This window comes from Dreissena polymorpha, chromosome 8 (assembly GCF_020536995.1).
Source record: "Dreissena polymorpha isolate Duluth1 chromosome 8, UMN_Dpol_1.0, whole genome shotgun sequence".
NCBI lineage: Eukaryota > Metazoa > Mollusca > Bivalvia > Myida > Dreissenidae > Dreissena > Dreissena polymorpha.
In genome coordinates this window covers 67932402-67959171 of record NC_068362.1, presented here as the reverse complement: position 1 = coordinate 67959171, position 26770 = coordinate 67932402, and the positions used below count along the sequence as shown (strand labels likewise).

The 26770-nt window shown below is 34.1% G+C and overlaps 1 protein-coding gene across 1 annotated transcript; it reads right to left on the bottom strand.

The window, feature by feature from the left end:
• Nucleotides 1–2890: 2890 nt before the first annotated feature.
• On the bottom strand, nt 2891–26217 carry LOC127840604 (uncharacterized). The gene is made up of 13 exons (XM_052369013.1): nt 26161–26217; nt 24706–24975; nt 24250–24456; nt 19654–19678; nt 16377–17347; nt 15642–15750; nt 14750–14965; nt 13621–14217; nt 12685–13364; nt 9973–10138; nt 9619–9734; nt 6975–7189; nt 2891–5500 (listed from the first exon to the last, which is right to left on the bottom strand). The coding sequence occupies exons 1-13, from the start codon at nt 26215–26217 to the stop codon at nt 5395–5397; spliced, it is 3735 nt and encodes a 1244-aa protein (XP_052224973.1). The 3' UTR covers nt 2891–5394.
• Between the last annotated feature and the right edge of the window lie 553 nt (nt 26218–26770).

Genomic DNA, 26770 nt, shown 5'->3' with positions numbered 1-26770 from the left:
AATAGGAAACATGCACTACTAATCTTATAACTGTGTGCAACTAATAAATTTCCTTTTCCTGGTGCTTTAGTTTTACTGTATATTACAGATGTACAAAACACATTTAATTATTCATGTGAATCCGGTTAAAAATACTGATGTAGATACCAATGCAAATTATAAATACTTTAATAATATTATGTTATAGGTTGTTACACAAATCATTGACCATAAAGCTGATAACCTTCAGACAACTTGTGAAGGGGAATATCTCATATATATATCATATTAATTCCTACAAACAGGGTTTAGCAAAAAGCAAAACAAACAAGATGTGTTTGTGAAACACTATGTCCCCCCCTATATATTTGACCTTGAAGGATGACCTTGACCTTTCACTACTCAAAATGTGCAGCTTCATGAGATACACATGCATGCCAAATATCAAGTTGCTATCTTCAATTTTGCAAGTAATGGCTTATGTTAAAGTTTGACGCAAAAAAACCAACAAACAGACAGGGCAAAAACAATATGTCCCCTTGTATAGACTGGGGGACATAAAAATACAGCAAAATAAAGTATGCGTGAAGATAACAGAATAACGAAAAGAGTGAAAACAACAAAAGAGGTTGTGAAGGAACAGCATATCAAAAATCACATGTAAATAGGCGATACATGTCTCCTATTTTATTACATGTTCAGAAATATTCCAGCTAAAAAGGGGGATAATATGATTGAGTCATAAATGTGAGCTCTACAATGCTAGCATAGTTTGTTAAGAATTGAAAAAGGTGACCAAAATTAAGAAAGCACACAAACCTTATTTGAACTCAGCCAAATTATTGTCAAGATATACATTGTGACCAAGTTTCATCCCAATAGAATCATAATTAAGACTTCTAAAATTGTAACAAGGTTTTCTAAGATTAATCGTGCTGACCTAGTTTTAGACCCATGGAGCCAATAATCAAACTAAGCTTAGACAAAGTTTGATAAAGATTGAGTCAGGAAAGCGCCTTCAACAAGAACAACAATGTTTTTGTAAGATTTAACTTGGTTACATAGCTTTTACACAAAGATGCCCCTGATTCAAACTCTGCCTAGAAAATTACAAGATTAATATTCTCAGCAAGTATAATCAAGATTGAAAAATGCTGACTATTGCAATAACAAGCTTAAAATTGACAATGCATGGAAAGTCAAATTCACATTTCCAGAGAATGTAGAACAAAACTCAAACAAATTGCAAGAAATTTAAAACCAAATAACAAAATATTGAGTATATCTGAATAATATCAATATATTGATATTCGTTTTAAATCTAAATGTGCAGGGAATACAAACAAAAAGTATCTTTAAAACAAGAAATGTGTTTGTCAGACACACAATGCCCCTTATTGCACCGCTTTGAAATACAATTTCAATATATCATTTGGCAGGTTAAGAAATTAACTCCATTTTAAAGCTTATTACTTCCCTTGGAATGTATTTTTTCTTTTTGACCTTGAAGGATGACCTTGACCTTTCACCACTCAAAATGTGCAGCTTCATGAGATACACATGCATGCCAAACATCAAGTTGCTATATTGCAAAAGTTATTGCCAATGTAAAAGTTTTCTGACGGACGGACAAACAGACAGACGGACAGACTGCTGGACAGTTCAACTGTTATATGCCACCCTATCGGGAGCATAAAAATATACAGCTTTGATTGATGTTGGTGTTGGTGAAAGATAAAGAGTTATTAAAATTAGATCAAAAGTAGCAAATGTTTTTTTTTGCACAGTTCTTCACATGCAAATCAAATACGGTGTGTTACGCCCGATGTCGTGGCTTATTTTGCATTATTAGATATAAATGATCATATGTCTATATATCTATTATTCTTTCACTGCAAAAACAACTAATTAACATTTTATTCATTTTTACATTTCAAAGTTTATAAACTGGACACAGTTTCTTGTTCTAGAGATTTAATCAATGTTGCCATCGTATTAATTATGTAATTTTTTTTATTTTGCTTTAAGCTTCAAAGAAAGAATGAAATAATGTGTCACAAATATAATCCTTCATTTCAGCATAAATGTCATATTCTATGCTATAGTAATATTTTCAATGAGTATGAGTTTTATATGGACATACCATTAAAATATTATTTTAAAGTTTATTTATTGGATTGAAAAAACATGTAGAAATGCACAAGCCATGTGTTTTGATGTACAATAAAAAATAGATTAACTAATTATGGACCCAAGCCGTCCAGCATTGTTATTTGATTGGAAATATTAATTTAAAATGAAATGATTACTAAATCTTAAATAAACTTTGGAACAAGAACTAACAATATATTATACATCCGTTATTGGTAGTATAAATTAATACATAGGAAATTTGTGTAGTGAATGGACTTATTTAAAATTTTGCAAAGCAATAAAAATAAAATACATTACAAATTAATGTATGCATTATTTCCAGACAAGCAAAATAATACTCCTGACTCAAAATGATTAAAACAGCATTTCATTTATAGTTAAACATTAATTGCAACCGATAAAATGAAAAAAGACTCATATATACATGTAAGAGGGCAAAAACGTGTACAACTAACAGCCTTTAAAAAAACCAGCTACAAAAAAAGCCTGTGAGGTGTTCTCTGTACCCTTTTTTTTTAAACTATAACATATGAAATAGTTATGTAGTTATATGAATTTATTAACTTAAAAAAGGTTTTCCTTTAAGTAAACCCTGTAAGACAAATTATGTATCACTGTCTGCATAATGTTAGTATCATTACCTAATATATATATATATATATATATATATATATATATATATATATATATATATATATATATATATATATATATATATATATATATATATATATATATATATATATATACTGTGCATTTTCCGTAAGGCACATCGGTAGTGTATTTAAAATCATCTACTTATACATCACAGGAAGGAAACAATTTTCAACAAAACAGTGCTATCAAATATTTTCTCAGTATGATATACAATATAATATAAAACTGAAACATTATAAACACATTGAAATGTGTGAACCGCAATATTCTATTTGACTACAGAGGTTCAATTTTATTTTCAAAGTTCAAGATTTGTCTCTAACAAATGTTTACTGCCTAAAAGATCTATTTAACTAAACTGATTTATGTCTAGTTTTACTTTAAAGCATAAAGATAATAATTAAAAAACACATACAAATAACATCAAAAAAACACTATAACACAATATCTCAAACATTTTCTGCATAATATTTTGAAAATACAATATTATAATAGTGTATCTACATAGATCAGTTTAATACAAACATAATGATAGCGTACAATTAATCATTTGCTTCAAATGTAAAATTTCCTTATTTAGTTCTTAAATATATATTTCTTTATTATGATAAAGTTAAAATGTACACATATATACCAATGCTAAGCATATACCAGCGTACCAATTATAATCCTTGAAACTGGTAAACTAAAATGACTTTCTAATATTGATGATATGGATATTGTTGCAAAATTGCATACATTTTCCTAATTTAGCAAATCAAATGAAATTATGAATCATTAACTGTTGCATTATATAATTTTTGACAATTTACATGATTGTATTTATTTAGTTTTAGATATACTAACAAGAATATTATAGACTACACTTAAAAACTTAACATAATTTTGCATAATTATTTGCAGTAAATCTTATAATCTGAATGTAATGCACTTTCATATGAGCCAAAACATATTTTATGTGGCAAATATATGCGTGTCACAATAACAATTATGGTGCAGGTATAATTTTTTTTTTATAAAGTACACAATATTAAGTGGTAAATACCTGGCAAAACAATAAAAGATTACATTTAAATTGTAATAAAATGAATGCATAAAACAAATATATATATGTTCTTAACGAGTAGGCTGCCATTAATCTATTTTTGTTTGAGCATGCTATAAATTGTTCTAACACGGGTATTTTAACAAATGCAATTTTAGATATAAGCAAACAAAGATTTATAAGCCCAATAGTAGAAAAAAATAAACGGAGAATTTAACATGTATCATCTTACTGTTAGTTATCATTTACAATATACCGGTATATTGGATTAGCGTTTGCATTTATTCAAGAATTCGGTATAACTTTACTTTTGAATCTTCTTCTCATTAAAAAAAATGTTGTTTTACTTTTGTATGAACAACAAGGTATATTGTAATAAGGCCATATTTTAGTTATGTTACTTAAGGCAAACTTTCTACAAATTAATTTCAATGCTGAGCGCCTTTTAAAAGACACTACTTGTCTGTTAATTTCCCACACTTTTTAAATATTCACCCCACATAAGTTTACACACATTAAGTCAATCCATCAGAGAATAACCAATTTAGAACAGACACTGATGAATTATATGGAATAAGGATAAAAATCTGCAAACAATCATTACATATATGTGTATGCATAGGAATATGCACCATGAAAAGAATTATATAGAGCACGCAGAAGCATTTGATTACAATTACAAAACATGTCGTTAAAACTTCACAAAATAACCCACAAAAAAACTTATTTTTTAAATAAGAAAATCGAATTTTGAAGGCTTAGGATTACAACATCTAGAAATTATTGTAATTTATGTAACACAATATTTCATAAATGTGTTTTAATTGCTCAAAGAATCTTCATTCAAAATGCATTTTCAAATGAATCAATTCACATTGTTCAATATTAAATAAGCGTTTTCAACTGAAACAAGAGATGTGTTCGTCAGAAACACAATGCCCCCTATTGCGCCGCTTTGAAACATTTTTTTTACTTTTGACCTTGAAGGATGACCTTGACCTTGAACTACCAACACTCAAAATGTGCAGCTTCATGAGAAAGTCGCTTTGAAAATGTTTTTTTTTTTTTACCTTTGATCTTAAGGGATGACCTTGAACTTCCACAACTCAAAATGTGCAGCTTCATGAGATACACATGCATGCCAAATATCAAGTGTCTATCTTCAATAATGCAAAAGTTATAGCCAACGCTTTGATAGAAGTTATGAGTATTTTACCATGCTAAATCCTTGAAATGCACTAAGTGACCCCGTGACCTAGTTTTCGACCCGGCATGACCCATATTCAAACTCGACCTAGATATTGTCTCGATACAACTTCTGACGAAGTTTGGTAAAGATTGGATGAAAAGTATTTGAAAAAGAGAGCGGACACGAAAGTGTGACAGACAGACAGACAGACAGACGGACAGTGCGAAAACTATATAACCCCTTTTCTTCGAAAGCAGGCATAAAAATGGCGTTTTGCAAAAGAAAAACACCCTGTAAATTGCTGATACCAGCCCCTTAATTTAAAGTAAACAAATCATTTGCAGGTATCAGTAATAACCAGATGCCACTATTATCGTCTTTTTGATGAAATCTGCGGAATGTCATCCTCCGTTATTCCCTTAACTTTCAGTTCGTCTGTAACTCGGTCAAGGTAGGTGTCGTCTGGGTAGCCAAATCTATTCGAAAGAAAGGAAACTGATATCAAATGGACTAAATAACAAATACAAAGTACCAGTGAGTACTGATGTACCTTAGGTGTTAACAAATGTTGGTTGGTTTTGTTAGCAGTGGCTTTCGCTTGCAAATTTGGATTAAATATTAAATGAATATGGAATCATATGTATTTATGCAAATATGCATTCATATTTACAAACATTTGTAAGATACCAGACCAAATCCTGAACAAGGGACAAATTGTCACAAAACCAGGTTTTTAGTGTGAAAAAAAAGTCTGATAAAGGGAGACAACTCAAACTGAACTGATTGCTTATAATTAACCCCCTTTGTTTCAACATATATCTATTTTTAGTCGTGGTGATCTTGACCTTGGAGATATTGACGTAATTCTTTCGTGCGACACACCGTCCCATGATGGTGAACAAATGTGCCAAATGATTTTAAAATCTCACAATGAATGACATAGTTATGGCCCAGACAAGCTCATTTATGACCATTTTTGACCTTTGAACTCAAAGTGTGAACTTGACCTTGAAGATATGAATGTAATTCTTTCGCGCGACACACCGTCTAATGATGGTGAACAAATGTGCCTAATGATTTTAAAATATCACAATGAGCGACAAAGTTATGGCCCGGACAAGCTTGTTCCGTCTGCCCGCCAGCCCGCCGACATTCGCCAATCTAATAACCAGTTTTTTCGTTCGGAAAACTTGGTTAAAAATAGGGCCATAATGACTCTGATACACTTAATGGTATAACAAATTAAACTTTGAGACATACTTTTAGGATTTTATTAAACTGGCATTGAAGTTTGTTAAAATTTGGCAAAAGATTAACGCTATGTCTAATTCTATAATTAGGTCACAAAAGATGCATTAAGTGTTGTTTCTCTCTCTAAGATATGATCTGATTAAATTGTGTTTGACCAAACTTGACCCTAATTTAAATATGGCCTTGCTATTGTCAAGATCAAGATTAACATTCTTAGCAAGTTTCATCACTTTAAAACATAAATTTGGTTCCAGAGAGTAACCGGGCTTTTCTAAGCTTTGACATTGTGTTATAGTTTTTGATCTAACTTGACAAAGATTTAAAGTCTGTCAGGGTATTTTCCGTATACATATTCTGACCAAGCTAAGTTCAAGATTGAAAAAAATGATCACTCTTTATCACTTCAAAAACTGACGAAACAAAGTTTCAAGTTAAACACAATTTGAACAAGCAAGCATCGCTTGTGTAATATCACTTAAAAAGTTGTTATACATTTTTTGGTGTAATTTTATATAACAATACATTTAATTTTATATAACAATACATTTATGAAAATATCACAATTGCTTACCATAATATATAAACTGCATTGTTTATGCTGAACCAATACATGGTTTGTACAAACCATACAATACAATGCTTGCAAGGAAACCCAATGTTAAAGAATCTAATAAAAAAATCAAAATCTAGGCTACATACTGAGTATTGGGCTTGTGGTCAGTTTTGTGATGTATATCATTCCACGTTATGACATCCTCTTTTCCAGTTGTCCGGGAGCTACCAATTGTAAACACTAGCTTTCGCTCAAAAGCAACACGCAGCATCTCAGCTATCTTTCTTCCGCGACTATTATTCGGCAAATAGGCTGTACGCCGAATGCCTTTGTATGGTTTGCCAGGGTTTGGATGACTACTCTGTAATTGTTGTAGCAAAATAATTAGATTAACAGAGTATTTACAAACAAACAAGCAAGCATTTTTATCAAAAGCAACAACAAACAATTGTTGGTTGCAAATGATTTATTATTTTATAGTTTTCTCCCAAACATAATATTGAACAAGGGCTGTTTGTAAACTGTGACCTTGACCTTTGACCTAGTGACCTGAAAATCTATAGGAGTCATCTGCCAGTCATGATCAATGTACCTATAAAGTTTCATGATCCTAGGCCTAAGCGTTCTTGAGTTATCATCCAGAAACAATTATACTGTTTGGAGTCACAGTGACCTTGACCTTTGACCTAAAAATCAATAATGGTCATCTGCCAGTCATGATAAATGTACCTATGAAGTTAATGATCCTATGCCTAAGCATTCTTGAGTTATCACCAAGAAATCATTTTAATGCTTCAAGTCACTGTGACCTTGACCTTTGACCTAGTGACCTGAAAATCATTAATGGTCATCTGCCAGTCATGATAAATGTACCTATGAAGTTTCATGATCCTAGGCCTAAGCATTCTTGAGTTATCACCAGGAAATCATTTTACTGCTTCGAGTCACTGTGACCTTGACCTTTGACCTAGTGACCTGAAAATCTATAGGGGTCATCTGCCAGTCATTATCAATGTACGTATGAAGTTTAATGATCCTAGGCCTAAGCATTCTTGAGTTATCCTCTGGAAACCATTTTACTGTTTCGAGTAACTGTGACCTTGATCATTGCCCTAGTGACCTAAAAATCAATACGGGTCATCTGCCAGTCATGATCAATGTACCTATGAAGTTTCATAAGCCTAGGCCTAAGCGTTCTTGAGTTATTATCCGGATTACTGTTTCGAGTCACTGTGACCTTGACCTAATGACCTGGAAATCAATAGGGGTCATCTGCCAGTCATAAGAAATGTACCTATGAAGTTTCATGATCCTAGGCCTAAGCGTTCTTGAGTTATCCGGAAACCATTTGGTGGACGGACCAACAGACGGACTGACAGACCGACATGTGCAAAACAATAAACTCCCTCTTCTTCGAAGGGGGTCATAAAAATGTTTACAAAATTAAACAAGGGCTGTTTGTAAAACATGCATGCCCCCCATATGGGCTGTCAGTTGTAGTGGCAGCCATTGTATGAATACGTTTTTTGTCATTGTGACCTTGACCTTTGACCTAGTGACCTGAAAATCTATAGGGGTCATCTGCCAGTCATGATCGATGTACCTATGAAGTTTCATGATCCTAGGCCTAATTATTCTTGAGTTAATATCAGGAAACCATTTTACTGTTTTGAGTCACTGTGACCTTGGCCTTTGACCTAGTGACCTGAAAATTAATAGGGGTCATCTGCCAGTCATTATCAATGTACCTATGAAGTTTCATGATCCTAGGCGTAAGCATTCTTGCGTTATCATCCTGAAACCATTTTACTGTTTCGAGTCACTGTGACCTTGACATTTGACCTAGTTACCTGAAAATTAAAAGGGGTCATCTGCCAGTCATCATCAATGTACCTATGAAGTTTCATGATCCTAGGCGTAAGCATTCTTGAGTGATCATCCTGAAACCATTTTACTGTTTCGAGTCACTGTGACCTTGACCTTTGACGTAGTGACCTGAAAATCAATAGGGGTCATCTGCCAGTCATGATCAATGTACCTATGAAGTTTCATTATCCTAGGCATAAGCATTATTGAGTTATCATCCGGAAACCATTTTACTGTTTAGAGTCACTGTGACCTTGACCTTTGACCTAGTGACCTGAAAATCAATAGGGGTCATTTGCCAGTCATGATCGATGTACCTATGAAGTTCCATGATCCTAGGCGTAAGCATTCTTGAGTTATCATCCGGAAACCATTTTACTATTTCGAGTCTCTGTGACCTTGACCTTTGACTTAGTGACCTGAAAATCAATAGGGGTCATCTACCAGTCATGATCAATGTACCTATGAAGTTTCATGATCCTAGGCCTAAGCATTCTTGAGTTATCATCCGGAAACCATTTTTCTATTTCGAGTCACTGTGACCTTGACCTTTGACCTAGTGACCTCAAAATCAATAGGGGTCATTTGCCAGTCATGATCAATGTACCTATAAAGTTTCATGATCCTAGGCCTAAGCGATCTTGAGTTATCATCCGGAAACCATCTGGTGGATGGATCGACCGACGGACCGACCGACATGTGCAAAACAATATACCCCCTCTTCTTCAAAGGGGGGTCATAATAATTAGTTACAAATTAATAATGTTGCATTGGGGAAAAAAGGACAATATTGACTGGGAAGGACGCTGATATTCAGACCTGCTTAAGCCTTGTAATGTTGATTTGTTTCAAAATTTTTCAATTGAATTATTACATAATATATATTTATTATTTATACTCTCCCAAGAATTACATGTCACTTACGTTTTGTGTACCATTGCGAAAATTGTAGGTTATTTCAATCCTCCCACACCTATCAAACCCAGCACAGTGTTCTGTTTCATTTGTCCACACTTCCATTGTCCCGTCTGGTTGATCGCCTGTACATGATAGATGTGATAGAATTACGTTTCAAGTTGAAACAGGAAAATACTTTCTCAACAAGAAAGAACAAATGTTTTTCAAGTAGCACTGCAATTTCATTATACTTTTTAACATGGAAAACATATCATTTACATATTGACAAAATTACTTCTTGTCAATAAAATTATATTTTGAGACCAGCAAACAAAGCCATATACAAATCGTATGGAAGATAGACATATAATGGACATGTACCTTTGATAACACCGCAAACAGTCCCGCATGCCGGACAAGCTTCTTTGTAAACAAACTGTTGTTTTATGCAATCACTACAAAATGCATGTCCACATTTTAACATCTCTGGGTTTTTCAACTTGTCCATGCATATGACACAATTGTCGTCTGGGCCTGGCATGTGTTCCTAAAATAGATATTTGGGTCATTCACAACTTAATTTACCATGTCTTTCATTTTCTAAAATGGAGAAGGGTTGTCCAAGAAAAATAAATAGTAACAGAAGTTTATAAACAATACTAGGTTTGAAGCAACTAAAATGTTAAGTTCGTTTTAGTGTGCAAGTAACTCTTATACATCTACACAAAGTTCATAATACAACTTCCTAATAAATTACACCAATTATTTTTTTTTATACATTTCAATTTTTTTAAGAAACAACATACAGATTTTCTTATGACTTGTTGTTAAAATCTCAAACTACAGTTGTCATTTATATTTCAACGGGCTCAAAGATGTCAAAATAAAGAAGGATTTAACAGGTTGTAGTAAAACTGGAGTTCCCTGCAAATAAAACCCCCGTTGCAATAGAAAGAGTGTGCATGACTTTCACATTCCCTTTAATACAACTATATGTGGCAGCACAAGCGATATTTACCCATTTGTCGCTGAGGTAATTTCAGAGAAAAATCAGGAAGAAGTTTACGTACTGTTTTGCGCAATATTTTTTTTTCGCAATTATTTAAAAACAATACTCTATCAAATAAGCATGAAATGACATGTCAGATCGCATGGGATGAAGTGAACATTATTAGCAGTTGTTACTCAACATAATTTACAGTTTATTGTTACCTAGGACAAATTTACCGAGTATTTTACCCACCGTGTGACCTTGTCAACAAATAAACACGCTTCCTGTTGGATTAATGCTTATATGTGAAGCTGAATAATTGTTTATCAAATCTCATGCCCACTTTGTCAAAGCAATATTAAGATCTATTTAAGTGCTCACCTGACATTTGACTTCTGGTGAAAAAAAAAGTTAAGCATAGATAGAGCAGTGTATCTGGGACAAAAATATGGTCCCATTTAAGTGACTTATAATGGCATTAAGAATATGAAGAGATTGCTTTATAATATTTATATACCCCCTCCCACAACTCACGTGGATTGAAAATGTTTTCAACCCTACCCAAAGTAAGACACCACTATTCAAACAATGAAACTGACTGACACAGTTTCATTGGACATAACATGTTAACCATGATAATACTTCTTGCAAGTACCATGCTCTATCAACTAAACGGTGTATTATCAAAACTGAGAGTCTTCTTTTATGGGTATAAACAGTGCTTAGAAATGACTATTGTACCTATTTAATATTTCATAAAATAAGCATTTGTAACCTTCCTATTATGAAATTGTCTCGTTCAAGATATCATTTCGAAAAATATTAGGGCCATGTTTCATGACGATTGGGCAATAAATGTGACCTCTGTAGTTCTCCACATGTCACCTTTTGAGCATGTTGTGCTCAGATGAGCTAAAAACAGCACACACAAAATTAATTTAAATTTGCCAAGAATCACTATGAACTTAACACATGTCAGGGAGATAGGTATGGCCTTAGTTATACAAAATAATATTGAGAGTATACTATATACTTGTTGTGTTTTCTAGACTCGTATATTTTTAACATTAGTGTGAAATCTTATGTTATATTGGATATACAGTATATCAATATACATAATTAGACGATAAAGTACCATATAAGTAAAAGGATCATATATATTATAGATGACAATATGATTTGAAGTGCAATATACAAATCAATTGATTTTGCCTTGTTGAACAAAAAAATTTCATTAGATGTGTTATAAAGTTACACAAGAGCACCGCATAGCGGGTGCCAACGCTCAGCTGCGGGTGCAGTTGTGAACAAATGAAACCGTGTAAGATTTTTTTTTAGAGGTCACAGTGACCTTGACCTTTGACCTAGAGACCCCAAAATGGGCGGGGCATGTAGAACTCGTCAAGGTGCAGCTACATATAAAGTTTCAAAGTTGTAGGTGAAAGCACTTTGACTTTAGAGCCAATGTTAAGGTTTTAGCACGACGCCTACGGCAGACGACACGACGAGCTGGCTATGACAATACCTCTGGTTTTCTCAGAAAACGGCCGAGCTAATAATGAAGCAAATGTCTGCTTAAAAATGCATCTTAATGTTCATATAATTATACATTTTTTTTGTTTTATTTTGATGTTAAATTAAAATTTTGCATACTTTTTGGTTTTTGTTAGGTTGCTTGGTAAGTTGGAAACTCAGCAGTAAGTAAAGCAATGAACCATGTCAAATGTCCCTTGTATAAGTAAGATTGTAATGGTTTTATATATTGACAACATTTTTTAAAATACAATTTTCTACATAAAGATTGGTAAATTTTATTTATAAATATCATATTCATTTTGAATGTTTGTGTTTGGAAAGAAAATACAGTTGACGTTAAGGTTGATTTAGTCGTTCAAAACAAAACTGGCAAGAAAATTAGATAGAACTACAAATAATACAAAAACGTTTACAGTTAACACTTTTAAATACTTACTTATATCCAACGACATTTAATTATTAAGTAATTTGCATTCCTCAGTCAACATAGGCAGCAATATTAGAACATCATATTAATACTGTGATAATCATAAACCTTCTTTGTACTTTATCATACAATATAATACCTTAGACTGCTCCATGCCTAATGAATGCATGTCACCGCCTGAAGATGAAATATGAGGGGGCGTTGTCTCACGTCTATCAGTTTTATTTAATACAGGATCTGTTGGTTGCATGTTTTTTCCATTAGCAGCTTGATTATCATTAGTTTCAAACATTGGAAGATTGCCACCACCACCGCCCTTTGATATTTGGAATGCCAGCATAGTGGGGTCAAAGTTTCCATGTTGAACCATCAAAGAGGCAGAGAAACGTTTTGGGTTTGAATCAGTCTTATGTTCGGCAGACACAGTAGAAGGAATACTCATTGATCTTGCAAAAGTTGATGTTCTCCTTTGATTTATGTTCTTACCGTCAACATTTTCCTTCAAGTTATTTGTTGTCGAGCTGTCATTGCTCGGCTTTCTCAATTGGGGATTAGACATTTGATCTTGAAACATTGAATTTTCATTAATTTCTGACCTCGCATCTGAAGATTTTGCATGGCCTGGTGCTCCAATATTCACTTGCTGTTTAGGGCGCATATTCCACGTCTGCTGTATCGAAGTCTTAGCAAGGCTGTTTATTTCTGTTTTCTTATTTACAAAATGAACACACAATTTGTGTGTCTTGTTTTTTGTGAAGAAATCTAGCAATCCTTCTGCGAAGTTTACTATTGAATGCTCAGGTTTCATAGTTCCCGATCCTGCAAATTTATGTTGAAAGAGCATAAACATCTAGCTACGTCAAATTACTAACTGTCATCTAAAGTAAAGCAATTAAGCAAAAGATATAAGTTTCAGAATCTTTTAAGGAATAACTATTTCTTATGGACTTAACACCTGCATATTTAAAGAGTTATAAAGTGATAATATTAGTCAAGATGTGATTTACCAGCAAAACATAAGTATTGCTTTTCCAACACTTTTTGTGTATTAAACTCCATGTGTAAGCCTTATTACCTGTTCCTAAGGCAGATAGAGCAACAGATCTGATGCCTTTTTCAACAGCTGTCTTAAATATATTCCTGTATAATGCAAGATATTTCATCTTTTTTTCTGACTTTGGAACCGAGGTGCTAAATACATGCATTACAACCACAGCTATATATTTATAGCGTGTATTACCACCATTACAAACAATAACTTCTCCTTGTTTAAGACCAGTCTTTTTGAAAGCTTTGTCTTTCTCATCTGTGTATTTTTTACCAGCAGTGGTACGTAATGTACCAACAAGGTAGCCCTTTTCTGTTGCTTTCAAGTTATCACTACAGACAAGCATATCAACCTTTGGCATTGTAGTTCCCAACAAGTCTTCAGAGTACACATGCAACACCTGCGTAGACGAAAGGTGAAATTTTAGTGCTCTTGTTGAAGTCCCAAATATTTCTTCTTCAAAGCAAAAGGTAGTATCTGTAGATGCACGTTGGTGTGGAGACTTTCCTGTATTGTTCGAAAGTCCACCAGGCTTTGTTCCAGAACCACCTGGTTTAGAGGAGCGTGGCGAGTCGGTTTTAGGACTGTGTGTTGGATCTTCAGCTTTTCTTTGGGTACTCATACCTGTCATGATTTTATCACAAGAAAAATAATGCAACATTATTCTCGTCATGCTCATAACAAATATACAAATACTTTTATCCAACACTATGCAGATTTATTTACATGTTAAACACAGTATAAAGATAATATATCTGAAATTGTAATTGCAAATGTCTTATATTATTGAGCACTTGGTTTCCAAGCAATTATAATTAATTATTGAGCACTTGGTTTCCAAGCAATTATAATTATTTATGTTCAACAAGAGATGTGTTTGTCAGAAATACAGTGCCCCCTATTGCGCCGCCGCTTTGAAGCCATATATTTGACCTTTGACCACTCAAATTGTGCAGCTCCATGAGATACACATGCATGCCAAATATCAAGTTGCTATCTTCAATATTGCAAAAGTTATGGCCAATGTTAAAGTTTTCGGACGGACGCACTGACTGACAGACAGACGGACTGACAGACAGTTCAACTGCTATATGCTACCCTACCGGGGGCATAAAAAAATATACAAGTGTAAATGTATAATCCCCAATATGTATACCTGCAGTTCTCCTTAAAATATCTTTCATAATGTACCAAGATGGCAAAGAATTCAACGTTATTATTTCACGGAAGGCATCCTGTACTAACTTCACCATTTTGTCATCTAAGTCGACAAAATGGACTTCTAGTAATGGTTTCTGTGATAGTTTACTGTAGTCTCGAACTGCTCTTGCATATGCTACAGCACATATTTGTTTAGGTACACCAAACACGCCTGTTGTGGTTTAGAAAAAGAAAAAATGAAACGTAAAACAGAATACATAGAAATCTATGGATTAAGTATGGAGCTTCAAGCTAAATCATTTTAAAATAAACTGATTAAAGTAAATGTAGTTTTTTGCTTCTTCAATCATTAAAGGATAAAACTGTTGTGTTTATGCGCTTCAATTATTTTTCATGCTTATTTGCCTCGTACTATTCAAGTCAGTGCATTTAATTATTTAACTGTATACATGTTTGTGAGATGAAGTTCATATCTGGTTTTTGGATCAACAAAAAACTTAACGGCCAAGTTAAAGGAATGAAGAACCCTACTCTACTTCTTAATGCATCATACAATGTTTTTTTATAATCTTTTTTTCTTAGCTGAGATATAAATGGTTAACTGAAGTGTTCTTTTTTATCTGTAGATTGATAACCAATATTAATGTCTACTGCAATGTTGCCATAGAATGGTGCCAAAGACAGGAATATAATACACATGGTTACAGCGTATTTGGAAGGGGTTTAAAAGTCCTCAACTAGACATTTAAACACATCTTAAGTAAATGTAACATACATGTTCATTTGTTTTATTTAATAATTCAGTGAATTAAGCCAAGATAACAAATAAACTAAAAAACAACAACACAATTTCGCAAGACAACGCTACTATGATGTGACTACTATACCCGAACTGATTGATGGAATAGCCACCGATGTCATTCTCAGTTCTTCTGCTTTAGTCAAACTGTTGAAGATGGCACTTTCAAGCTTTTCCTCACACATTTTGACTGTTTTCTTAAATATTCCAAAATGTAAAGTTTAATAAAAATGTACAGGAAACACAAATCTACATAATTTATATTTCTCTACAATTAGTGTCCAAAGATCAGTTCTTTTTTTTCTTTACTGTATGTACCATTTAAAAATAATATTACAAATGTGCACATAAGCTAGGCACACAACATAACAACTATGAGTCAGATAGGCAAACCAACCAGAAACAAGCAAATTTGTTGAATTGATATCCCCGCCAATATGCTTCTGGACACAAAAATGTTATGTTTGACAATATTTTTTCAAGATACAAAGGGCTATTACTCTGTTATTTACAGATGGTGCACAATGCCATTTGGCGTGCATCATCCCCTTATCCATATATGTACTCATACCAAGTTTCAATGAAATCCGCCAAAGCACTTCCAAGATATGGCTCCGGACGGACGGAAAGACAATATCCCTCCGATGGCGGGGGATATTGAAAAACTTCATAAGTTATTTTTTGTTTCTGAATTGAACGCAACGCTTTATAATTATTTCGCATAATTAATCTGATTTATTAACATTAATCTGCATTCTGAAAAGTGTGAATAAACAAATTTGTAACTCACTTGCAAATGTATTTAATACAAAATAACACTTACGTCCGAATAGGGTTTATAATCTGACCACATTGGCCCAACAGCATGGATAATAAACTTGTATTGAAGATTTCCCGCACCTGTATGGCAAGCTTCTCCAACTTCTATACACCCATGACGCGTTGTTTTCAATAAAGCCTGTCCTTCTACATCCAAAGCATGACCTGCCTTCAATACAATCGCAAGTGCAATTCCTGCATCATGATTTAGATTTCCATTGGCTGCATTTACTATACAGTCAACACGTGTCTTCAATATATCACAGGAGTACACACACACTCGGATGCGCTCTGATGTTCTGATTTCTCTAAAATCAGCTGCTCCTTCAGGAAATCCTGATTGGTGTGCGGTTAAAGAGTGCTTCGGTCTTGCGCCATTAAGACTTTGATCATTAGAAGAGCTCATTGATTTTAATGCATCTCTAGTATTCATTGCATTTTGTTTTGTAGAAATTGAGGCTTGTTTTGCCATTTCACATATATCTTCTCTAAACTTTAAAAGCAAATTTGTACTCCAGCTTCCATAAATATATAGAATGCTATTTACAAACACACATTGAATGCGATCCTCTTTACATCTTTTATCAATCTTATCTTTCAATAGAGTGTAGACATCATCTGTCATATTTACTTGATCCGTCCGTAAATCTCTAATTTTCCTTCCAAAGACCAACAAAGTTTCTTTCATGTTTGCTATCTCATTTTCAGTTCCGAGTACATATAACATTCTATCTTTTAATTTTAGTTTATCTATGGTTACAGGAAAAAAGTCCATGTAATTCAATTTGAAAAATTCCCATTCTTGATCCTCAAGCATTCCTAGTGCTGCTTCCTTTACTTCGTGTCCTATTTGTGGTAGACTAACATTACCACCTGCGCTCATTCTTGCTGTGTTGGTAAAAGACTCTTTCATTTTCGGGCCTTCGCCAACTGGTTTCGATGGAACAAGTCTTGTGTCGGATATTGCAGAATGACCTTTGAAAAATGTAAGTATAATAAATGTAACGTCCATGATGGACCTATGTTGCTCATCTGGAAGGAATAATGACAGGCCCCAATTTTTACAATGGAAAGCAATGTCGTAAAAAGTTAATATAAGATTGGGAAATAAATTTGACTTCTTGAGTGTCAAAAAAATATATTTTTTAATTTACCCGTTTTTGACCTAACATTAATAAGTTTTAAACATTGTTGAGATTTTAATTCGTGGAATGTGCTGAAAAAGTTTGATAAGGATTGGGAAAGGGATGTTAAATGACTGAGTAAATGTAGATATTATGCACAATGGCCACAATGCAACAACAAAAGCATTGGTGAGCTACAACAATAAATGATCATATTATTTTACATTTCGTTATTTAAGGTAAACATGTAATTGTTGTGCAAATGAATTATTAACAAGGGCTGTTTGTAAAACATGCATGCCCCCCATATGGGCTCTCCGTTGTAGTGACAGCCATTGTGTGAATATGTTTTTTGTCACTGTGACCTTGACCTTTGACCTAGTGACCTCAAAATCAAAAGGGGTCATCTGCCAGTCATGATCAATGTACCCATGAAGTTTCATGATCCTACATAAGCGTTCTTGAGTTATCATCAGGAAACCATTTTACTATTTCAGGTTATCGTGACCTTGACCTTTGACCTAGTGACCTGAAAATCAATAGGGGTCATCTGCGAGTCATGATCTATCTACCTATCAAGTTTCATGATCCTAGGAATAAGCGTTCTTCAGTAATCATCCGGAAACCATTTTACTATTTCGGGTCACCGTGAACTTGACCTTTGACCTAGTAACCTCAAAATCGATAGGGGTCATCTGCAAGTCATGATCAATGTACCTATGAAGTTACATGATCCTAGACATAAGCGTCCTTGAGTTATCATCCGGAATCCATTTTATTATTTCGGGTCACCATGACCTTGACCTTTGATCTAGTGACCTCAAAATCAAGAGGGGTCATCTGCAAGTCATGATCAATGTACCTATGAAGTTTCATGATCGTAGCCATTAGCCTTCTTGAGTTATCATCCAGAAACCATTTAACTTTTTCAGGTCACCGTGACCATGACCTTTGATATAGTGACCTGAAAATCAATAGGGGTCAACTGCGAGTCATGATCAATCTACCTATCAAGTTTCATGATCCTAGGCATAAGCGTTCTTGAGTTATCATCCGGAAACCATTTTACTATTTCTGGTCACCGTGACCTTGACCTTTGACCTAGTGACCTCAAAATCAATAGGGGTCATCTCTGAGTCATGATCAATGTACCTATGATTATTCATGATCCTAGACATAAGCGTTCTTGAGTTATCATCCGGAAACCATTTTAATATTTCGGGTCACCGTGACCTTGACCTTTGACCTAGTGACCTGAAAATCAATAGGGGTCATCTGCCAGCCATTATCAATCTACCTACGAAGTTTCATGATCCTAGGCATTAGCGTTCTTGAGTTATCATCCGGAAACCATTTTGCTATTTCAGGTCACTGTGACCTTGACCTTTGACCTACTGACCTGAAAATCAATAGGGGTCATCTGCGAGTCATGATCAATCTACCTATCAAGTTTCATGATCCTAGGCCTAAGCGTTCTTGAGTTATCATCCGGAAACCATTTTACTATTTCGGGTCACCGTGACCTTGACCTTTGACCTAGTGACCTCAAAATCAATAGGGGTCATCTGCGAGTCATGATCAATGTACCATGATCCTAGGCCCAAGCGTTCTTGAGTTATCATCAGGAAACCACCTGGTGGACGGACCGACTGACAGACCGACATGAGCAAAGCAATATACCCCCTCTTCTTCGAAGGGGGGCATAAAAATAACAAGAAGTTTGACAATGCTTGCAAACATATATCCCACAGGAGCAAATATATCTAAAATAGAAAAATAAGTTTTCAAGAATTAAAAGCTACTTCTTTTTTAACCCAGAAAATTGTTCTAAATTAAATTGTCAAGTTGTTCATTTTTAACATTTTATATGCCGTTTGTTGTTTTAAGAAACTGAAATAAACAGAAGGAAGTAAATTATACAAAAGTTTGAAAACATCACAGTTTTTCTTAGCTTTAGACTATTTTTCTTTAACAATAACAGTTTAACACATACTCAAATGAACATGATGACAAACAAACCTGATAATATTGGTTAACAATAACATATAGGCAAAGTTCCAAAAGTTTAGAGAAGAGAAGGAGGCAAATTATATTTTTTTGAATTAAGGCAATAGATTAATTTGGGAAATTATTTATACAAACAAAAGCAATACTTACAATTTGTTTCTGCTTTCTTGAAAGCCTGTGGTGAACAATATAATGAATTATCAGATGTTATAACAGCAATTTTTTTGCCCAATTGGGAACAGTACCGTACCAAATAAATTGGGAATAATAACAGCAAAAAATAACTAAAATTGGGAAAATTCATGTCCTGGAATCTTCAGATTGGTAATTATGGCTCTTCCAAATTTCTTGGTATTGCACAAACCAAGTCAAATATTCATTTACATGTGACCTTGACCCTGGAGATATCAACGTACTTCTTTCGCATGAGACACCATCCCATGAGGGTGAACAAATGTACCAAGTCATTTTAAAATCTAACATTAAATGTCATAGTTATGGTCCGGACAAACTTTTGATTTTAAACGCCATAAGTGACCCAGTGACAAAGTTTTTGACCTGGCATGACCCATATTCATTCTTGACCTAGACATCATCTAGATACAACTTCTGAACAAGTTTGGTGAAGATCGGATGAATTTCGGGACAGACCGACCAACCGACAAAGTGATTCCTATATAGTCCCTATAACCAATTGGTAATGGGGGTATAATAAACCTAGGTATTACAAGAAAAATATTCAGACAAAGTTCATGAAGATAACATCATTTATGTGGCTACTTTGCATTTTTTCTAATATTTGACCTGTTGCCCTTGTTTTTAGATGCATTGACCGAGATTAGAAATAAGCCTAGAAAAAGTCTAGATATACATTCTAGTGTTCTAAAGTTGTAACAAGGTTTTCCTAAGATTTGACCTGGTGATTTAGGCTTTGGAAGCAATTAAGCCAAATTCAAACTCTGCCTAGATATTGTCTAGATGAAGATTCTGACCAAGTTTCATCAAGATTGAATGACAAATGTGGCCTCTGGAGTGGAAACAACTTAAATTTTGACAATGCATTGACCGAGATTAGAAATAAGCCTAGAAAAAGTCTAGATATACATTCTAGTGTTCTAAAGTTGTAACAAGGTTTTCCTAAGATTTGACCTGGTGATTTAGGCTTTGGAAGCAATTAAGCCAAATTCAAACTCTGCCTAGATATTGTCTAGATGAAGATTCTGACCAAGTTTCATCAAGATTGAATGACAAATGTGGCCTCTGGAGTGGAAACAACTTAAATTTTGACAATGCAAACCACACACCGGACATCGCATGACGACTGCAAAAGGGTGATCACAAGTTTACTTACACACAACTGTGCATCAAAAAGTATGACATTTACACAAACATGTTTTGCACTTCTATGTTTTATAAACAACATTATTGTGTTCTGATGGCCAGAAAACTGTTTGCAGCATAAAGTACACATGAACAATTATGTTACACAAGTACAATGATTTTGAATATCCAAAACATATGAACAATAATGTTGAGTATCCAAAACAAATGTACAATTTGTTGAGTATCCAAAACACATGTACATTGATTTGAGCATCCAAAACACATGTACAATGATGTTGAGTATCCAAAACACATGTCGTTTATGCTGTAACGATTCACCCATCATTCGATTCGATTCGATTTTGATACCAAATGGTCCGATTCGATTTTTTTCGATTCAATTCAATACATATTAAAATATTTGCTGCTTATTTTACAAACTATTTCATGTTTGGTTTGTCCTGGACAAGAAATAATATGTTTGATATATGTTTTTAACTTATTACGCTGTACATTTTAAGTGTTTAATTTTTTAAATACAATTTAAAAATGCAACATTGTTTTATAGTAAGCAAAAGTAAAAACAAGGGCTGTTTGTAAAACATGCATGCCCCCCATATGGGCTCTCCGTTGTAGTGAGAGCCATTGTGTGAATATGTTTTTTGTCACTGTGACCTAGTGACCTGAAAATCAATAGGGGTCATCTGCCAGTCATGATCAATGTACCTATGAAGTTTCATGATCCTAGCCATAAGCATTCTTGAGTTATCATCCGGACACCATTTTACTATTTCGGGTCACCATGACCTTGACCTTTGACCTAGTGACCCGAAAATCAATTGGGGTCATCTGCGAGTCATGATCATTCTACCTAACAAGTTTTATGATCCTAGGAATAAGCGTTCTTCAGTTATCATCCGGAAACCATTTTACAATTTCAGGTCATCGTGACCTTGACATTTGACCTAGTGACCTGAAAATCAATAAAGGTCATCTGCGAGTCATGATCAATCTACCTATCAAGTTTCATGATCTTAGGCCTAAGCGTTCTTGAGTTATCATCCGGAAACCATTTTACTATTTCGGGTCACTTTGACCTTGACCTTTGACCTAGTGACCTCAAAATCAATAGGGGTCATCTGCGAGTCCTGATCAATCTACCTATCAAGTTTCATGATCCTAGGCCTAAGCGTTTTTGAGTTATCATCCGAAAACCATTTTACTATTTTGGGTCACTGTGACCTTGACCTTTGACCTAGTGATCTGAAAATCAATAGGGGTCATCTGCGAGTCATGATCAATCTACCTATCAAGTTTCATGATCCTAGGCCTTAGCGTTCTTGAGTTATCATCCGGAAACCATTTTACTATTTCGGGTCACCGTGACCTTGACCTTTGACCTAGTGACCTCAAAATCAATAGGGGTCATCTGCGAGTCATGATCAATGTACCTATGAAGTTTCATGATCCTAGACCCAAGCGTTCTTGAGTTATCGTCTGACAACCACCTGGTGGACGGACCGACAGACCGACCGACATGAGCAAAACAATATACCCCCTCTTCTTCGAAAGGGGGCATAAAAATATGAAGAAAACTTCCTGTTGAGTTATTCTCAGATTTTTTTTTGCTAACGTGTTAAAAGAGCTTGTCGTGGGAGATGAAGATTTCCCATCTGAAATATCAACCAAGCGTTTTCTCTTTAAATGTTTCCTCAAATTTGTAGTGCTTTCAGATTTAGGGTAACTTACGTCAACAAAAACCGTTTTGTAAATTTCCTTTGCATCAGAACGTTCGCGAAACCCGAAAAGTTCCCATACTTTTTATATTATAAATTTATATTTTAACTGTGTATCTTTCAGTGTAGTTGAAGAAGCCATTTTACCGGCTGTCGGCTGATGCAATGCTCAGCGTGTTATTCATTCATTCATTGGATGCCATATTGGCTATTGACCAATCACAAAAAGTTTCACAAATGACAAAAAAGTTTAGACGACGGATTTGGAAAGTAAGGTTTAAAATGCGGATCAATCGGGATTGCAGTGAATCAAATCGAAAATGGCCATATTGGTATCAAAACCGAATCGTTACAGCTCTAATGTCGTTGTTGTGGGGCATCCAAAACACATCTATATTTATGTTGTGTATCAAAACACATGTACAATAATGTTGAGTTTCCAAAACACATGTACAATGATGTTAAGTAACCAAAACACAGTCATGTACAATAATGTTGAGTACCCAAAACACATGTACAATAATTTTGAGTATCCAAATCACATGAACAATGATGTAGAGTATCCAAAACACATGTTCAATGACTTTGGGGTATCCAAAACTCATGAATAATGATGTTGAGTATCCAAAACACAGTCATGTACAATTATGTTGAGTATCCCAAACACATGTACAATTACTTTGAGTATCTAAAACACATGAATAATGAGTTGAGTATCCAAAACAAAGTCATGTACAATTATGTTGAGTATCCAAAACACAGTCATGTAAAATAATGTTGAGTATCCCAAACACGTGTACAATGACATTGAGTATCCAAAACACATGTACAATAATGTTGAGTATCCCAAACACATGTACAATAATGTTGAGTATCTAAAACACATGTACAATGACGTTGAGTATCCAAAACACATGTACAATAATGTTGAGTATCTAAAACACATGTACAATAACGTTGAGTATCAAAAACACATGCACCATAATGTTGAGGATCCAAAATGTGCGAAAGTTTATTTTGACATATCTCTGAATATGATATTGGGACATTCACAAAAATAATATCTTGCACTTCTACATAGTATAAACAACATATCCCATATGTGTCATATTAAAAGAAGAAAACTCAGAGACCAGTTCATGCCACAAAGTAAACATGCACCATGATATAATAATATAAAAACAAAATTTCTTTGAGAAACACTATGCCCCCGAGTAAGCCAAATATGAAGTTGCAATGTAGTTTATCAGGGTTACCAGTGTCCTACCTCTTTCCCCACTACGATTTTCACAACCGCGATATATATTTCGGACAAACAAATCGGATATTGACTGAAGCATTTTTTTTTTCAAAGTCAGGAATTGGCGAATTTAAGTGCTGACGAAAACGTCATTTTTATAAAAACGAAGAAATTTTGTGTTGGTGAATATAAATGATTTCACGGTATCTCAGTGAAATAGCACAAACAATCACATATCTTATTAGTTATATTGTCATTGGAACAAATGGGGTTGCATTGCCAATTGGGTAAACTTGACAAATGTAGATCAAGGATCTTCAGTCAATACTGCAAAATTGAGATACAACCAAAGGAAACATAATTGTGATAAACTTTGCAAGTGTGCAATAACACTTTTTGATTGGGAGTTTTACATGTAGAAGGAGAAATAAAAATATGATTAATTACCTGTACAGCACTTTTTTCATAAACAAAAAACATCACAGATTTTAGTCGCCTCTTGGGTTTGAAAAGACTTGCAGTTTCAAACATCTGTTCAGCAACAATGTCAACCAAATAACCCTTGCCTCCAGCGCCAATCGCTGGAAAGGCAATTGAAGTTTGATCAAGACGATCTGCTTTTTCAAGGCATCGCATCATAAATTCATGAACATTCTGTAAATAAAAAAACATAAGAAACAGTAAATAAATGCAAATGCATACATTTTAACTTATTACAAATTATGAAATTATGACAATAGTTACTTTTAAGGTGATTGTTTGAACTTTCAACAGGAGAATTATGTACAGGTAGATGTATCGTAAAAGAGATGACACATCAAACATTGGCCAGATATAGATAAGTTTACTCATTAAAGACTACAGGACACGGAAATAATACACATAAGCAAGTTTATAACTTACCAACTGGTCAACATGTTTTTTCTTGATGAACATATCCTCATGTCTGAACTTAGTAAAATACAGAGCCCCAAAGAACACTTTCTTACAATTGAGACCGCTGTTTACATCTATGTCAAGCATAGCTATTTCGCCAATTTCAAAAGGCTTTTTGCTGTTTGCTTTCTGCATCATCCTTTGAAGATTGTAGCCACTGGCTGCATTGAGAGCTTTGGAAGCAGCTCCAGCAGTCAGTTCCACGTAGGACCCAACAGTGCAGGCGATCACATCAACCTAAAATAAAGACTATCCTTATTTGTTTATATAAATAAGTCATTATTTAAAAAAATAATTCTTTGTGAAACAAGTTTTCAAGTTATGTTAACAAGAACAAGTCAACATGGAATCCTCTATATAGTCACTTCTCCCATGACATATAAACTTCTCCCTCTAATTACATGAAGAAGAACAAGTGACTTCTACTCCTTTTCAAATTAACTTTGAGTCAGATAAAAGATAATATATAATTTAAATTCAGTTAAAAAAAACAACACTTAAACACTTAAGTGTGTTTGTTTTTATTTTTTAATGTTTTCCCCCAAACTGCCAAATGTGAGTTGTAGCTGATTAATCATAATGATAATCAGCGTGTAATGCTAATCAGCGTGGTGTAATGAGGGGCACAAAATTAAGTGAAGAGTTTATTTAACCCTGAACATAGTTCATCTCTCCTTTAAGTTGCTTTAATTCTCCTTAATTACAGTTGAGGTAGTATCACTTCTCCCTGTTTGACCTTGATTTGTGACCTTGCATGGTGTTTGACCTAGAGACTTGGTTCTTAGGCATAACACTTACTAGTATCATCTACATCCATGATCATGGACCTAATTATTATCCTGACAAATTGTTAAGGATTAAGGATTGATTTTCTCAATTTGACCTTAAATTGTTACCTTGACCACAGACCTAGAGACATGGTTTTGTGCGGAAAGCTCTGTAAGGTTTGGTTGATTGTTTACATGTATATCAATTATTTAGAATTAATGCATCCATGGCAGACTCAGTTTGAATCCTGACAAAAAAGCTAAGGAATGATCTACTAAATGTTATCACTGACCTTAACATTTGACAAGTTTTGTATGTGAAAAGCTATGTCTAATCATGCTTATCACTTGTGTCAAGTGTTTTCAAAATAAATCCATCAATGTGGGCATCCCAATATTGACAACAAACTTATGAGCAAGACACAAACATTTACTATCACTTTATCAATGCATATGGAACAAGCAAATTCGTTGAATTGATATCCCCCGCTAATATACTTCTGGACACAAAAGTTTTCTGAACACACACAAAAAAGCATTTTTTCAATATACAAAATACACACATAGACAGGGTAAACATTTTAAGGCTAACGCCTTTTCAGCAAAAATAAATGTGCGAGCCAAAAAACCTTGCACAATAAAAGGCACCACTTACATTTGCTTTTTCTAAAGGACCTTCCTTTACAACTACAACCAGTGGGACTGCTGCCATTGATGATGTTGGTAAACCAGTTGGTGATGAGGTTGCACCTAAGTAAGGTGAACACATTCTGAATATTATAACCCAAAACGTAAAAAAAATCTTGAAATTATAACCTAAGAATATTTTTAAACATCTAACACAATGGTTCTGTACATGAAGCATCATAAAGAGAATCCAAATACAAGTGCATAATACTAATTAATATACATTTCTATTAAATTAAAAGAATACAGAATGTACAGTAATGAACATACGCCTAAAAGGATGAATACATTTAAAATTAAACAGAGGGTCCAAAGGAATTAGTTAACCTAGTTCATTATATAATCTTGATTTTGCAAAACATATTGATATAAACATGATATGTTTATGTATCCCAACATTATTTGATGGCTGTATGAAACTTCAATCTTTGAAATTTGTATCTGGTTATTTTAAAGTCACATATCAGGCATAAAGATGCTGCATTCCAAACACTAACTATAAACAAATGTTCATTATGTATAAAACATTTGAACTTTGAGAGTGCCTACAACCTTGCACCAGGAGACCTGAAACTTGA